The sequence below is a fragment of the Rhodamnia argentea genome, chromosome 10 (genome assembly GCF_020921035.1).
Source record: "Rhodamnia argentea isolate NSW1041297 chromosome 10, ASM2092103v1, whole genome shotgun sequence".
NCBI classification, from domain to species: Eukaryota; Viridiplantae; Streptophyta; class Magnoliopsida; order Myrtales; family Myrtaceae; genus Rhodamnia; species Rhodamnia argentea.
The window spans coordinates 14,836,095-14,849,951 of NC_063159.1; the positions used below are offsets into that span (position 1 = coordinate 14,836,095).

The 13,857-nt window shown below is 43.5% G+C and overlaps 3 protein-coding genes and 1 long non-coding RNA gene across 4 annotated transcripts in view; 1 reads left to right on the forward strand and 3 right to left on the reverse strand.

The window, feature by feature from the left end:
• Nucleotides 1–314: 314 nt before the first annotated feature.
• Nucleotides 315–2,560, reverse strand: LOC115731963 (lycopene beta cyclase, chloroplastic/chromoplastic). The gene has a single exon (XM_030662630.2). It carries the CDS (start codon nucleotides 2,115–2,117, stop codon nucleotides 594–596), a length of 1,524 nt encoding a protein of 507 aa, XP_030518490.1. The 5' UTR covers nucleotides 2,118–2,560; the 3' UTR covers nucleotides 315–593.
• Nucleotides 2,561–4,297: 1,737 nt separating this feature from the next.
• LOC115733507 (uncharacterized protein At5g39865) lies at nucleotides 4,298–6,243 on the reverse strand. The gene has a single exon (XM_030664161.2). It carries the CDS (start codon nucleotides 5,540–5,542, stop codon nucleotides 4,475–4,477), a length of 1,068 nt encoding a protein of 355 aa, XP_030520021.1. The 5' UTR covers nucleotides 5,543–6,243; the 3' UTR covers nucleotides 4,298–4,474.
• A 680-nt stretch (nucleotides 6,244–6,923) lies between these two features.
• Nucleotides 6,924–13,857, reverse strand: part of LOC115729434 — a 31,626-nt gene continuing 24,692 nt past the window's right edge. Inside the window, exons 5-6 of the mRNA XM_030660020.2 lie at nucleotides 9,135–9,369; nucleotides 6,924–7,323 (exon numbers count right to left, since the gene is read on the reverse strand). Coding sequence (XP_030515880.1) covers nucleotides 9,160–9,306 — 147 coding nt within the window. The 5' untranslated portion in view covers nucleotides 9,307–9,369 and the 3' untranslated portion in view covers nucleotides 6,924–7,323; nucleotides 9,135–9,159. The remainder of the gene's footprint in view (nucleotides 7,324–9,134; nucleotides 9,370–13,857) is intronic.
• Nucleotides 7,760–8,151, forward strand: LOC125312644. The gene is made up of 2 exons (XR_007196712.1): nucleotides 7,760–8,021; nucleotides 8,056–8,151. It is a non-coding gene; the product is annotated as an uncharacterized LOC125312644 (long non-coding RNA).

Here is a 13,857-nt window from a genome sequence, read left to right on the forward strand (position 1 = left end):
TCATCTACGGCATCATTCATCAATATCAAAATGAGATCACAGCAAATCTGTGTCTCGTAGAGTTCGAAGTTAATCGACAAAAGAACCTCGAGAGACCGATCTGGCGAGAAGGAATAATATCCATCAGATGCAACTTCAGGATCAACATGCTGTCTCTCCGTATCGGTTGGACTAGTTTGTACAGAGCAGAGCTTTTTTAGCAGACCCTTTTAGTCTTGAGCTGCATGAACAAAAAACACACTCCACAAATACTGCATTTCAGCTGTTACCAGATAAGCATGACATAACAACATGTAAATGCAGGAGACAGATGATTAACCGGCGAACATTTCTATCATAAATGCCAAAGCGATACAGAAGCTCTGCTACGCAGATACAATCATCAATCCATGAACCTTTGGATACGCGAGAGCACCCGGGTCTTACAAAGGAAAAAATATTACACTGAAAGTGTGATCAAATGCGGATATCAGCTAGTCTAAAAGCTCGTTCGTGGTACTCATATTGACATGTTCCGCAGTACCTGTAAGTTAACATGAAGATGCGTGTGTTTGCATCGAAGTATACAGCAAAGATTGCACTAAATTTAGACTCTAGTCATCAAATTCTCTGTCCTGTATCAAATTGCCAATCATCTTTACCAGCGGTAATGTTCCCTTCGCCATAATCTCTACCCTTGACGTATTGGAAGCGTGCGAAAACAACGAGAGTCCGAAAAAAACGAGCTCTGACAGAAACAGTCGAGACGACAAGAACCCGTGCCAGTAATGAGGTTCTAAATCAAAAAATGCATTGAAAAATCTCCTCGTACCCAGTAAATCAAGCTTAAGCAAAATATCCATACCGAAGCAGAAAAACTCCCTTTGTCTCCGCCTTTTTATGGGCCACAAATCCTTCCAAACGTTTGCGGATAATTCATTGCCTGAAACACCCCCATTGGAACCAAGATAACTTACTATGGAATTCGCGACAATTGGAGCTGCTGCTAGCGTTCTCGCTACCATATAACCCGTGGAAGGATGCACCATTCCAGCTGTACCACCTATGCCAACAACTCTCTGAGGGAGCACAGGAAGGGGCCCACCCATGGGGATGACGCATCTCTCGTCTTCTTCGATAGCCTTCACCTTTATCCCCAGGTGCTTTAATCTAGCCACCATTCTTTGCTGAATATCTTCCATTGCTAATCCGGGCCGAGCTACTAGGGAAGTTTCTTCCAGAAATATCCTGTTCGAAGAGAATGGCATTGCGTACAAAAAAGTGGGGATCCTGCTATTTCGTTCTTTCAATTCCATATTGCCCTTTAGGTGTGAGTCTCTCCAGTCCATGAAAACCATCTTATCCACATCAAAGGGGTGTTCTTCCACTTCTGCCAGTATCCCATACGCCACTTGGTAACCGGGATTGTAGGGTTTGTCATATTGAACGAGACATCTGGAGAAACCAGTGGCATCAAGAACCACTGTGGCTTGGATTGTGACACCGTCATTGCATATGAGCAAAGACTTGGCCTCTTCATGAATGACTTTGATCACTTTGGCTTGGTGAAACTTAACACCGTTCGATATGCATTTCTGGAGCATCTTGGACTTGAGTTGCTTCCTATTAACTCGGCCATAAGGCCTTCCAAGATCCTTCTTCGTTCGGTCATTAATGAACACAACTGCCCCGGACCAGGTAGTGTCTAGGCAATCCAGCAAGTCCATGGCTTCAAACTCATCCACCCACACGCCGTAATTGTTGGGCCAAATCAACTTCGGGGACGGGTCAATGGAGCAAACCGTGAGTCCCGCCTCCGACACTTGCTGAGCCACGGCGAGCCCCGCAGGGCCGCCTCCCACCACGGCTAGGTCCACCACAAGGCCCTTCGACGGGTCATACAGGGGAAGCTCAAATTCGAGGTTTTCCTTCTTGGTTTCTGGGACAAGCTCCAAAAGAGCAGCACTGCTCGCCCTAATACACCCATTCTTAGCCCTTCTCAAATGACCCTTCCTCGAACTAAGCCTGAGCACCGGGTTTTGAAGCTTTGATGAGCTCAAAATGCTAACAGTTTCTGAGAACCCACAAACTGGGCGCAAGAACCCATGCTGATTATGCGTTTTCAGCACAGTATCCATCAACTTCCTATCAATCTCTTCAAGTGCTGTACGCAAAAGAAAAATCCAATTTTGACCTAAATGACTCAATCCCTGAACCGCTTCCTGATAAAGAAAAGACCCCTTATCGCGCAACCAACACAAGCCTTGCAGAACAACTGAAACTACCGAGAAGAACAATCAATCGCAAGAACGGAACAAGAGGGTCTTGCCATTTCTTGTGGTGTGTTCAACTAGAGCTAGCTCATCGTGAACAAAAGCTTTCGGGTGCTATGACTTACCAAAACCGCAATTCCGCAGAGAGATAGGGAGAGATTGTCGCAAGGAAGAAGCGTGTCGCATTTTGGGAGGCCAGAAACGGTAGTGGGGAAAGAGCACAGTAGCCAAGAGATTTTGCAAAGGTGATGCTTGTGTGGTCCGTCCTCGGCGACGAAGAGAGGTGGGTTTTGCTCGGTAACAGGGTCTCTACATATTTTGGATAAATATCATTCTAAGACAACGTAGCCATGGTTGGCTCAACTCGCATGGCAATGCTCTAGAAATAAACTTTCGTCAGAAGTCCGCTCAAAAGTAGAAATTAATTTTTTCTATTTCCAAAAAAATTTAAAATTTTTACTTTTTCTAGTGGCTTCAAATTATTTTTAAAGCCACAAAGACGCTTTGGAAGTAAAAAAAAAAAATTGATTAACCAAACGGATTTACGCCACGTAAATCAAGTTACTAAACGGATTTCTCGCTTGGAAATATTATCATGCGTGAGCTAAACGGTCACGAGCCCCATCTTTGGTTGAGATTGGCCAAAGGAGAGAGGGTAAAAAAAAGAGGAATAAAACTAAAAAATGAAAATATGTATATTTAGAAAAAAAAAATTTACTAAAATACCCCTTTTTCGAGGTCGGAATAGTCACATGCTCTCCTACCGATCAAAAATCCATATTTGAAACGAATTTGACCACTTCGGGGGGAAAAGGAGATCGCTTCGGGATTTTATTTGAAAATTTTCCATTGGTCGATTTAGGCTCCCAGCTCTACTTCACTGTATCGAGTTGAGTTATGAGCTGCCAACACATTCATGGAGCTATAAAGATAGGCGCGCTTACATGCTTAACTGTCTTCGGCAGTGCCAAGTAAGTTTGAATCAAATCAACCATTCTACAAAATTAGAGGGTCTTATAAGGTTGTGATTATGCTCAGGAGCGGTCGATATTGGTCGCATCTTTGAAATCTTTTACCCCACAAAAAGAATAATATTAAGGCTGGGATAACGACAGGACCACCACTGAAGATATTCATGTGTGGATTCCACGAGCCACAGGGGTCCTGTCCTGGCCATGTTCGGACCTCTGTTCTTAAGGGAAAGCGTGAATTTTCTTTGCACTCTGCGATGGTGAAATAAGTACTGATTAACATGCGGGGTCTTGAAGCAATGCTAAGCACGCTAGATTGGTAATATTAATTCTGTCTGGATACGGCAACAACTCAGAAAAGACGATGTTTAACGTTGTCGGCTCAGCTTTTGGGCACCCTTTTCCTCTTTTGCTGTTGAAAATCGGTTCTTGGCGCTTGTTGGGCGAAACGAAGAAACGGTAGGAAGTCTGAATTCTCAGAAAGTGGCGAGAAAAACTGATTCTGAGAACAGAAGTCTGAGGAATACTCACTTGTTCAGTTGCTCTTGTAGAGGCGGAAGGCCTAGGGCCGTCAGTTTCCATTGCAGAGGAAATTGACATCGCGTACGTTTGTCCGTTCGTTGCAGCCAAGCAAACTGGTGCAAAAGGAGCCTGGTCTTCTCTTTGGAGTCATGGAAGTGCTGAGCTGAAACTTCTTGCATGTGTTGAATGTGGATTTCAATCGGTTCAAGAGGAGGCCAGGAAAAGAACATCAGGCATTTCCCTGTTTTGGTTCATAAACCGATTAACTAGTCCCATAGGTGTGAGCATGGAAGGTTCACAGTTTTTTCGCTAGGCAACTAAAGCTATACAGTCAAAAAGAAAAAAGGTGAAAGGAGATGAATCATCATCTATACCCGTGATCGATTCAAGCTTTCAATGGAGGATTCGGCAAAGAAAGCGGTGCAGTCCCAGGAAAGAAACAAGTCAGAATGCGAAACAAGCTTTATCATGAACGCAAAGAATCTTTCCTTCATTTCACTTTCATTCATGGAGGAAAGAAACAAGTCAGAATGCGAAACAAGCTTTATCATGAACGCAAAGAATCTTTCCTTTATTTCACTTTCATTCATGGAGGAAAGAAACAAATGCAGACAAGACAGTTGAAAGACAGCAACTTTTGGAAGAAAAGGAATTCCATCTGGGCATGAATGTTGCGGCACAAGAAAGTTGCTACTGTTGCAATAGCAAAAGATTCACAGAATTCTGCTTTCAGGAGCAGCAGCCAGGGCAGTGAATCAACCCGTTCTCATTGCAATCCATGCACCTTCTGAATATTTCATCGCCCTTATCGAACACCTTCCTGCTCCCACTACAACTGGGGCAGGGCACGAACCTTGCTTCCCCGCATGTCTTGCAAATGAACCCGAGATCACTTGCGTCGAGTCCCTCCAAAAGCCTTGCCAATTCCCCGTTCTCATTGAGCTGCCTGATCTCTTCCGCACCACCGATGTGGTTTCCTCTTATGAAGACCTGAGGCAGGCTCAGTGCCTTGCCTTTGAGCTTGCCTTGCAATTCCCTTCTGTAGGAAGAGTCCATCGAAATGTCCCTCTCATCCAAAGCTGCTCTCAAGCCCCTGAATATCATTCGAACAGCACGACAGTCCTCGTAAGTCTTTCTGATTCCTCTCAAGCTGGTGAAGTACAAAACTACCCTATCTTCTTTGCCTAATGATGAATTCTTGCCATTGGATGGTGGAGAATGACCCTTGAATCCCACCAATGGACCAACTGTCATTTCATGATGGCCACTGATCTTAGCTGGAATTTCATATGAATTTGTGGAGTCAACTGTTTTCTTCTCATGGACATCGTAATCTGAAGGCTTGCAAGAAATGGAAGAAGCAGACATCCTCAAGTTCTCACCATCGTAATCAAAGTCATCTAGACCATCCATGAGCTCCCAGGTGTTGATGACGGAATCCAGTGATGGGGCGTCGTTCGACTCTTCCACATGAGTTGGTGGCTCAGCCATTTTGTTGGGAGTCTGAGGAGGTGGTAAATGCATCCGCTCAGACAGATTCTGGATGTTCAATCTGGAGTTCTGTGGGTCGATGAGGAGGAGGGAACCATAGGTGGTAGACGTCAGAGAGACCAAATGGTGGGTGTCGCCTTTCTTGATTGGCGGGTGGTGGACAAGAGGAGTTGCAAGAGAAACAGTTCTTGCTTTGGCTGGTGATGGTGATAAATTCGGAGAAAATGCAAAATCAAAGGGAGAAAGATGGGGGAGTTCTGGGTTATTGGTGGGGGGTGTTTTGGATGTTGAGACAAAGCATCCCATGGATGGTTGCCGGAAATGGTGAAGTGTCTTACCTTCTTTTTCTTTTGCTCCCGATGTACAATTTGTAGCTCTCTCTCTCTCAATTATGCCTTTTGGTTCTCTCCCTGGAACTTCTGGTTCATCAGTGCTAGTCTGGGGCTTAGAAGAGTTTGCAGAGAGTGGAGAGAGATGGTGAATTGTTGGTGAGAGGGACCTTTCAAGAATTGTTGCAGGAGGATGATAAACTAGAGCTGGTAGACATTGAAAATGCAGTTCTTGGAGTTTGCTTGAATCATTGCTGAAGTCGGGTGTGGGCACTCTCCAGAAACCTTGCCAGACTTGAACATGCTTTTAATGTTCGTTCCTGAAGGATTTTGTAAACAGGGGAATTGGATTTTGGTCGGCCCTTTCAGGCTCTAGATCGGAGTCGAAGCAACCCAAGTACATGGTATGTGCGAATGATGGCTTGAATGCGTGTTATTTATTTAGGTTGGAGGATTTCCAAAGGGCATTTGTTCTTAGGTAGTTAACGTGGGTTATGTCGCTATCGGTAGGTTACGCATAGCTCTCGGTTTGAACAGAAATTGTTGACACCTAACCGTAATGAACTTCACAACTACTCTTGGTGATTTGGTGCAAATGCCCACAAAAGAGAGAACATGCTGTGATCCTTTCAATTGATAAAGATCTGCCTTTTTTGTGTGCATAATCATGCGACAAATTTGTCCAAAATGCCCGAAAAGATCGCAAGACACCAACTCGATCATTTTTATCCGGGGCATGTGACCTTGCTACAAACTGCTATAAACGAAGGATGGCTCTTTGATCTTTTTTGGGATGATGAGAGCACCGACGCCCCCAACTTTAAAAGCAAACAAGCTTTGATGTACGGAGCATATGGTGCACTGGTCATATGATGGCGACGGATGGTTGTCGTCTTCTTGGCCATGGGGGAAAGCTGCACGTTATTCCATGTGACCACATGTATGAAGTCGCATTCACATCGCAAAAATGCAGGTCCGGGTACTAAAGCACAGTAATAACTGCAAACATCTGCTGCTAAAAGATGATCTTCTGCTTGATATAACATTTGTTTCACGAATCTGTTATCCTGGGTTACAACGACGGTATAAATGCACGAAATTAGGATCACAAAGACAGTGGGCGAGCCCAGAAATCGCACCAGACATCATGATTCCACGTGTAAATATATAAACAGAGAATGAGGCATTTCACAGTTGATACATTTTCTGCCCCTGGTTTTATGAACATATATAGTTCTTTCTCTTTTTCGTATCATAAAAAGGAAACCCAAATGTCAAAACAAAAAAAAACACCTCCCGTAAGCTTAAGATGGATATGGAGCTATCAAACTTCAAGAGAAGAGGTACATAGTATAATAAGGTGGAGAATAAAGGTGATCTAACTTCCAGAATTCATCAAAATCTCACCCATGCACAATCAAAGACTTTGTCCACTGCCTATGGGGCCACATCAGCTAGAGGGCCACATCAGATAAAGCACCTTTCGATTTCGAACGATGCTAAGTACTGAAGCAACATAATGATCTAGCGATGAAAATGCACAAACATAACTATAACAGAACCAGTTACATCAGCCAACCAAACGAACACAATCAAAATATGAAACACCTGTTCCAATTATGTCACTTGCCAAACTGCTTTCACTCTCAACCACACCCACTGTACAGGAGCTACAGGTAAAATCATTCCTTCGAAGTCCATGACATCTCACTTATCCACATTTATAGGGCACATTGTCATCTGATTTTTTAGTTTAATCTGCAAAATCAGAGTAGAAATATCAGCTGAAAACAAATAACTCACTGCCGAACCAAATAAAGATTAGTGTCTCCTTTTAATCCACAAGCAAAAGTCTAAAGTAGGCCTCAGTTTGCAATATCATAGTCACTCAGAGACTTCTGGGGTGTGAACAAATCTTTTTGGGCATGGATAAAGAAAACTTGTGATCCTTATAGTATTATCAGTTTGTGCAAACCAGCAACTCTATCTATGACATGGCCGGAGGATTACTGCACTTAACCAGACCAATGAGTGAATCTTTTCAAAATACATTTATTCGAAAATGAAAAGGGACTGTCAGGACAGCATTAAAAGGACTGGAGACTAATACTACTCTTTGTTGCAGATGTAGCTTAGGACCATAGAAAACCAATCTTTGACGCATTATAAGCACCAAAAGGAGAAGCAATTTAGGCAATTAACTTACATTGCAATTTTTTTCCCCAGAAGCATGTCATAAGAACCGTTTGATTACCAATCAATGACCCAGTCCCCCAGAATTTCCACTAAAGAGTTTGTGAAAATTTAGAACTCTCAATGCCTCACTTTGTTTTGTGTTTACTGGCTAATATAGGGTCCTGAGAGTCGGCGAATGTGAACAAGGCTCTCAAGTAACTTTATACAACAACAGCGAACTGCAGGCAATGTTCAGAGATCTAACTGACAGTAAAAGTTAGGTGTCAACCTCTCTTAAGAAAATCAATATACTAGGTAGAATGGCTGAGCAAAGCAGGGACTGCCGGGCAGAAAGAGAAGCAGGAAGCAGACAGAACATCTAGTAATGCAACAGTCTAAGAAATAACTTAATAGAAAATTCTTTTGGACATTCCAGTGAGAATAACCTACAATCAGGTAACAAAAGGAACCATAAAGCCAGAACCATTTACTTAGGCAATGTGCACTTTAGGTGAAATCTCAAGGCCCGTCCTTTTTCTTCCATCTTTTTCATTTCCGTCAATCATTTCAATAAGAACATCCTCCCTCATAATCACAATCAGACAAGACTGGTTCTCACTTCTCACCGAGTCACATTTCATCTAAGCTACTTAATATTTCAGATTTAGCAAATTAAAAGCTGTACTAACCACCTTATTCCCCCATTTGATCCCTCAACTGAAAAAAGAAATAATCGACTACATAGTATGACAAGAGCATACTCGGTGCTTATTCTATGACAGTCTTTCATTCTCCATTTGTTTGGACACTTTTGTCTGGATGCTGTGATAATCAAAGAGAAAATATGGCCTTGCTTGATAACAGGAATGCTGAATTGTGTTTTCACTGGGCCCTGCAAATGGAGGCGATCTTCAGTTTCTCATTCTGCTTCCAACATATTCCTCTTTCAGATCTCTAAAAGCTGATAAAGCTCCTAAGCATCGTTTACCACTCCAAACCCCGCAAAAGGAGACTATCCTCCCACTTTTACCATAATCTACCAGTTCGTGCTCAACCCCCCGGGGAGAGGGGGAGGGGGACAGATGGAGATAGAATGGCAACTTGCTCGAGATAAGATTCCACTAATTGAGCAAATAATTACAGGAACGGATACCGTCAACAGTGACGACACGGGGTAAATTCATCCTTAACGTCAAAATTACTCAAAGAGCATCCTGCACAGTTCACACGCATAGCTCATTGAAATGATGATGATTCAACCGTCGAGCTCACGAGGAAGTCGCCGGTCCGACTTGATCAGAAACCGGCGACCATGGACTCAGAGAGCGGGGACGACCCCATGAGCTTGATGAGAAAGAAAGGAGTAAGCGATCAGCGGACTTTCGGAGACAAACCAGGGATCGCTCCGCGGAATCGGGATCACCCGACGTGGAAAGGGCCGATGTCGCCGGTGCGGAGGGAGGCGGCGACGTCGTCGGCGACGGTGAGGCACGAGGCGAGCCAGCCCCTGAGAGCTATCAGCACCAGCCTCGCCACCCATAGAGTCGTACCCCATGGCACCGCCATGGCGATCTTCGGCTCTCCAGCTTCTTCGGATCGGAGGGCCAGCGAGTGGAGCGATCGGATTTCAATGTCTGAACCGTCAAGTATTCGACGCGGTCAGACCTGTCACCGCCGGAGGAGTCGGACTTGAACTGGAAAACTGGTTCGCCGCTGGCGAGACGAGCGGATGATTTGATGATTGGGCTTGGGCCTTACTCCATTTTTTTTTTAACCTCTTTAAATGTGGCTCCCCATTGGCTGTTCTAATCGCTGAGGGTCTAAAGGGCCGCGGGGTCGTGCCGACGCTCGATTTTGCAATTGAGGGATTCATGGAGAAGTTGAGAGGACAATGGCTAGGATTCGCGGAGGAGTTGAACGGACGCCGACGAAGGATCGCTTAAAGTCACGCCACTTCGACGTCGCCTGGGGCTGCCCGGCCTCGGCAACGACTGTTGCCGAGGCTTCCAGCTTTGCCTCAGCTGATCGAGGGTGCTTATTGCAATGTTCTCTTCTTTTCTTTTTAACTAAAAGGCTTTACAAGTAATATGTCCAAATACTATTTGTATTTCGTTGAACCTATATACCACCCAATGTTTACTAAACGTTGTTTGCATTTCGTGAATACCTTTTAGCCTATGCAAATATATTGGGCAAATACCCTCCCAAACACATCCATAGTCGGAGATGGCAACCAGGGAGAGTGATGGCGATGTGCAATTGCGCATCGCGGATGGTGGGGAATCAGGACATTTCATGGTGGAGAGTTTTTTTTTTTTTTAATGAATGTTTACCTTATAGGGAAAAAGGACCGAAAATACTAAATTATGTCCACTTGACACATTTAACCTCAATTTTTTTTTATGATACTAAAAATCTCAAAATTATATATGTATGACACATTTACTCGGGATATTTTTTTGTGACACCAAAAATCTCAAAATTTTATCCGTATGATATATTTACCCAAAATTATTTTTTTGTGACGTAAAAAGAAACCCAAATTTCTAGAAGTGGGGTGCATGTCATACGGATATAAGTTTAGGGTTTTTATTGTCGTAATTTTTTTTTAGTAAATGGAAAATATCACCCATCGCTTTTTTTTGTTGGCCAAATATAACCTACGAAAGAAGAATATTTCGACAAAAAAGAGAGACGAGTATTGTATATATTGATAATCAACATGGCTAATTGGACCCGAGGTTTTTGGAACCGCCCGACTCGTCCCAAACTCTACCTAGTATTTTTTGGTTTAGGATAGAACCTAACCCATCATGTATTCCATAACCTGAAATTCTAAAACTTAATCGGAAACAATTATGCTATCCCACACGGGCTCACCGGCCACTCAAGGGATCGCCTGTTAGTTTCCAGATCTTGCTCTTGGAACTAATCCTTTAAGACATCGATTTCTGATCCACAGGATCCACTATCCATTACCACCATAGATTTATCCCGATCAAATATTGGATAGATCCAAGACTCACTTGCGAAGTTAATCAACAAGTGGAGAGAGGCCCCGCCGGACTCTACACGTGCTTTAACCCAATACTAGATCTAATAAACTTTACGGATGATTACGGGATTTGTGGCAAGTGGAGAGCATCTTGAACCAACCATTGTAATAGAGAAGTAGAGACATTTTAGCACAGAAGTATACATTCGAAGAGAAAAGAGGAGTGTTTTAGAAACTCATTAGAAGCAAACTCTTACTTGGATTTTACAAAGGAAGCCAAGTCTTGGCCGATACAAGAGGTAAACATGCCTTATATAGGCGAAAACACAAAGGAGACCTCATAAGTGAGGTCTGACAATCACACAACCAACATTGACTTCTGAGGAAGCCATTATTGCAACAAAGCACACAAACAAACAAACTCTGCAGCCACTCTTGACTCTTTTTACAAAGTGGAGCAGGTGAGCGGATAAATACACGACTACACGACTCTTCGGGCTTCTGATATCCGATGAAGCACATGGCCTTGTCTGGTGGAGCAGGTGGTGTCGGATGGAGGGAGTTGATGGATCGATGGAGCGGGTGGCATTATCGTCTCCTGCCCGGGTCGGGATGATAATTGGCGTCGTCGAGTCGAGCATGCGGTCCATCATAGTCGGAGGGGCCGTCTTTCTGACTTTCGTAGGCTCGCAATAACTGCTCTTTTTCATAGTCCGAGATGATCCGGTCTAAGTGCGGATCATGTGGAACGCCTGAGGTGCTTCTGGATGAGGAAGGGACGTCGGGCATGACGGGTTGTGGGTAATCGTATGGATCTTGTGACATTTGTCCGCCCCATGGATCAAAGGGTGAGTATATCGTGTCCATGGAAGAGCTTGGTTGATTCTTTGTTGTACTCTTGGAGTGCTTCGAATACATGAGGATGGGTCCTGGGTGTATCCCAAGAGTAACTCGTTGGTGTAAGGCCATATCTCGGGTGGTATAACCTTATTCTCTTGACAGTATTATTTGGAGTTCTCTGTATTCATGAGGGATGTCAAATACGGTTACGGAGTACGTCTTGTGAATCTTGAAGACTTGATCTTGGAGTACAGGCTTGAAGGAGGTAGTGCCTGTTTTTGCAGCATTGGATCTTTTGTCTCCTGAGGGTCCAATGAATGACCGGGGATGATGAAAGAGGACAACCGTGTGTCCGCAAGGTTCCGGTCGACCAACTTGTCTTTGAAGAATGAACAAGTGTTTCCATGCTTGAAGGGGTTGGAACCAAGTGAGAATATCAAGGAAGAACTTCTGGGGATGGTCCCGATAATTTCCAAAAAGGGAATCAGACAAAACCTTAATGATTTCGTCTAAAGGGAACTCTATGGCAACTTGGTAGAGGTGAAACATAAACCAAAACATCCATTTTAAATCGGAAGGGAAAGGGATGGTAGAAGACCATCTTAATGGATGTATGAACGGATAATCACAGTTGAGACCTGGTTTGAGGAATAATCCACCATAATCTTTAAAGATGACATAATGGTAATTCCAAAATAATCCGTGAAAATTATCAGAGAGGGAATTTCGTTTGAGGAGTGGAGGGATATCAGGTGGATACCGATGTGATGGCCACCGGTGTTCACGCATATTCCGGGTTTTGAAGGATCCCGAAAACTCTTTTCGAATGAACATGTTGATGGATTCGAAAGGTTCTTTTGGCCTAGAAAAGAAATCAGCCAAAATATTTTTCTTTCCGGAAATGTGCTTTGAATCGAAAGAGTATTTAGAAAACCATTCTGCCCAACGCAAGAGTTGAGGATGAGGAACTTGCTTTTGCTTGAATTTGAGCATCCGGGGAAAAGAGGACATGTCCATTTCGACTAAAAAATGATGACCAATGAGATGAAATTCAAATTTTTTGATTCCATTTTTTTTTGCGAGAATCTCTTTGAAAGTGGAGTGATAATGCATTTCTGTTGTCGAAAACTTTCCACTTTTGTATGCACAGATTCTTCGCTTACCTTTAATTTCTTCAAGGAGGATAGCTGCCCAGTGCTTGTCACCGGCATCCGTCTGAAGAATTCGGTTCCAAAGTGGAAGGGATCCGGAGAGGGGGCAAATTTTGCGAGTATTTCTTTTAAGGTCTTAATGGAAGTGGTTTGCTTTTGTGACCAAGGAGGAGGATTCTTTTTCAACATCTTTTGAGAGGAGAAAGGATCTCGAGAAATTTTTGGGATGAAATCTACGAGATAATTGACAATTCCTAAAAAGGATTGGATCCGTGGATGAGAGGTTTTCATCCGGGAATTTCGGAGATCTTCGCAATGTGTGGTCCTGGGCAATAGGTTCCATTTTTCAAACGCATGCCGAGAAATTCAATTTCTCATTGAGCTATGATCATCTTCTTTTGTGACAACATGATGCCATGAGTATGCACAATTTCAGTAAATTCTTTGAAGGAGTTTTGCATGAGAATGTTCATCATGGGAAAACAGGAGAATATCATCAATGTAGATCCGGGCATTAGCAAGGATAGGTTGGAAAATTTTGCACATAGCCTTTCGGAATAGGGACGGAGCGAGTTTTAAGTCCAAAGGGAAGGACTCTCCATTGGAAATCTTTGGTTAGGGATGCGAAACCAGTTTTGAATATGTCTCGAGGGATGAATTCCTAATTGCGGAAGCTCGCCTTAAGATCGAATTTGGAATAGATCTTGGCTCGAGCAAGGCCGGAGAACAAAGAGTTCTTATGGGGCAATGGGAATTTGTCATCTTGGATGAACAGATTGAGAGGCTGGTAATTTATGACTAACCGTAGCTTTCCACGATTTTGCTCGCTCTTTTGTTGACATAGAAGGCCTCACATGCCCAAGGGGAGTCGGAGGGCTCAATGAGTCCTTGAGAAAGAAGGCGAGCACATTCTCGCTTGTGCTTGAGCAAGGTGATCCGGGTTCATACCCGAATGACTTGCCTTGGTGGGATTGATTTCTCCATTTTTCTTGAAGGGAATTTTGACAAAAAGTCGAATTTTGCCAAAGAGGGTTGGAGCAAATCCGGGCAAACTATTTGGTGAGATTCTCGAACAATGAGAAAGGAGAGATTGATAAATGGGATCAAGGATTTTACGGTTGGATGAGAAAG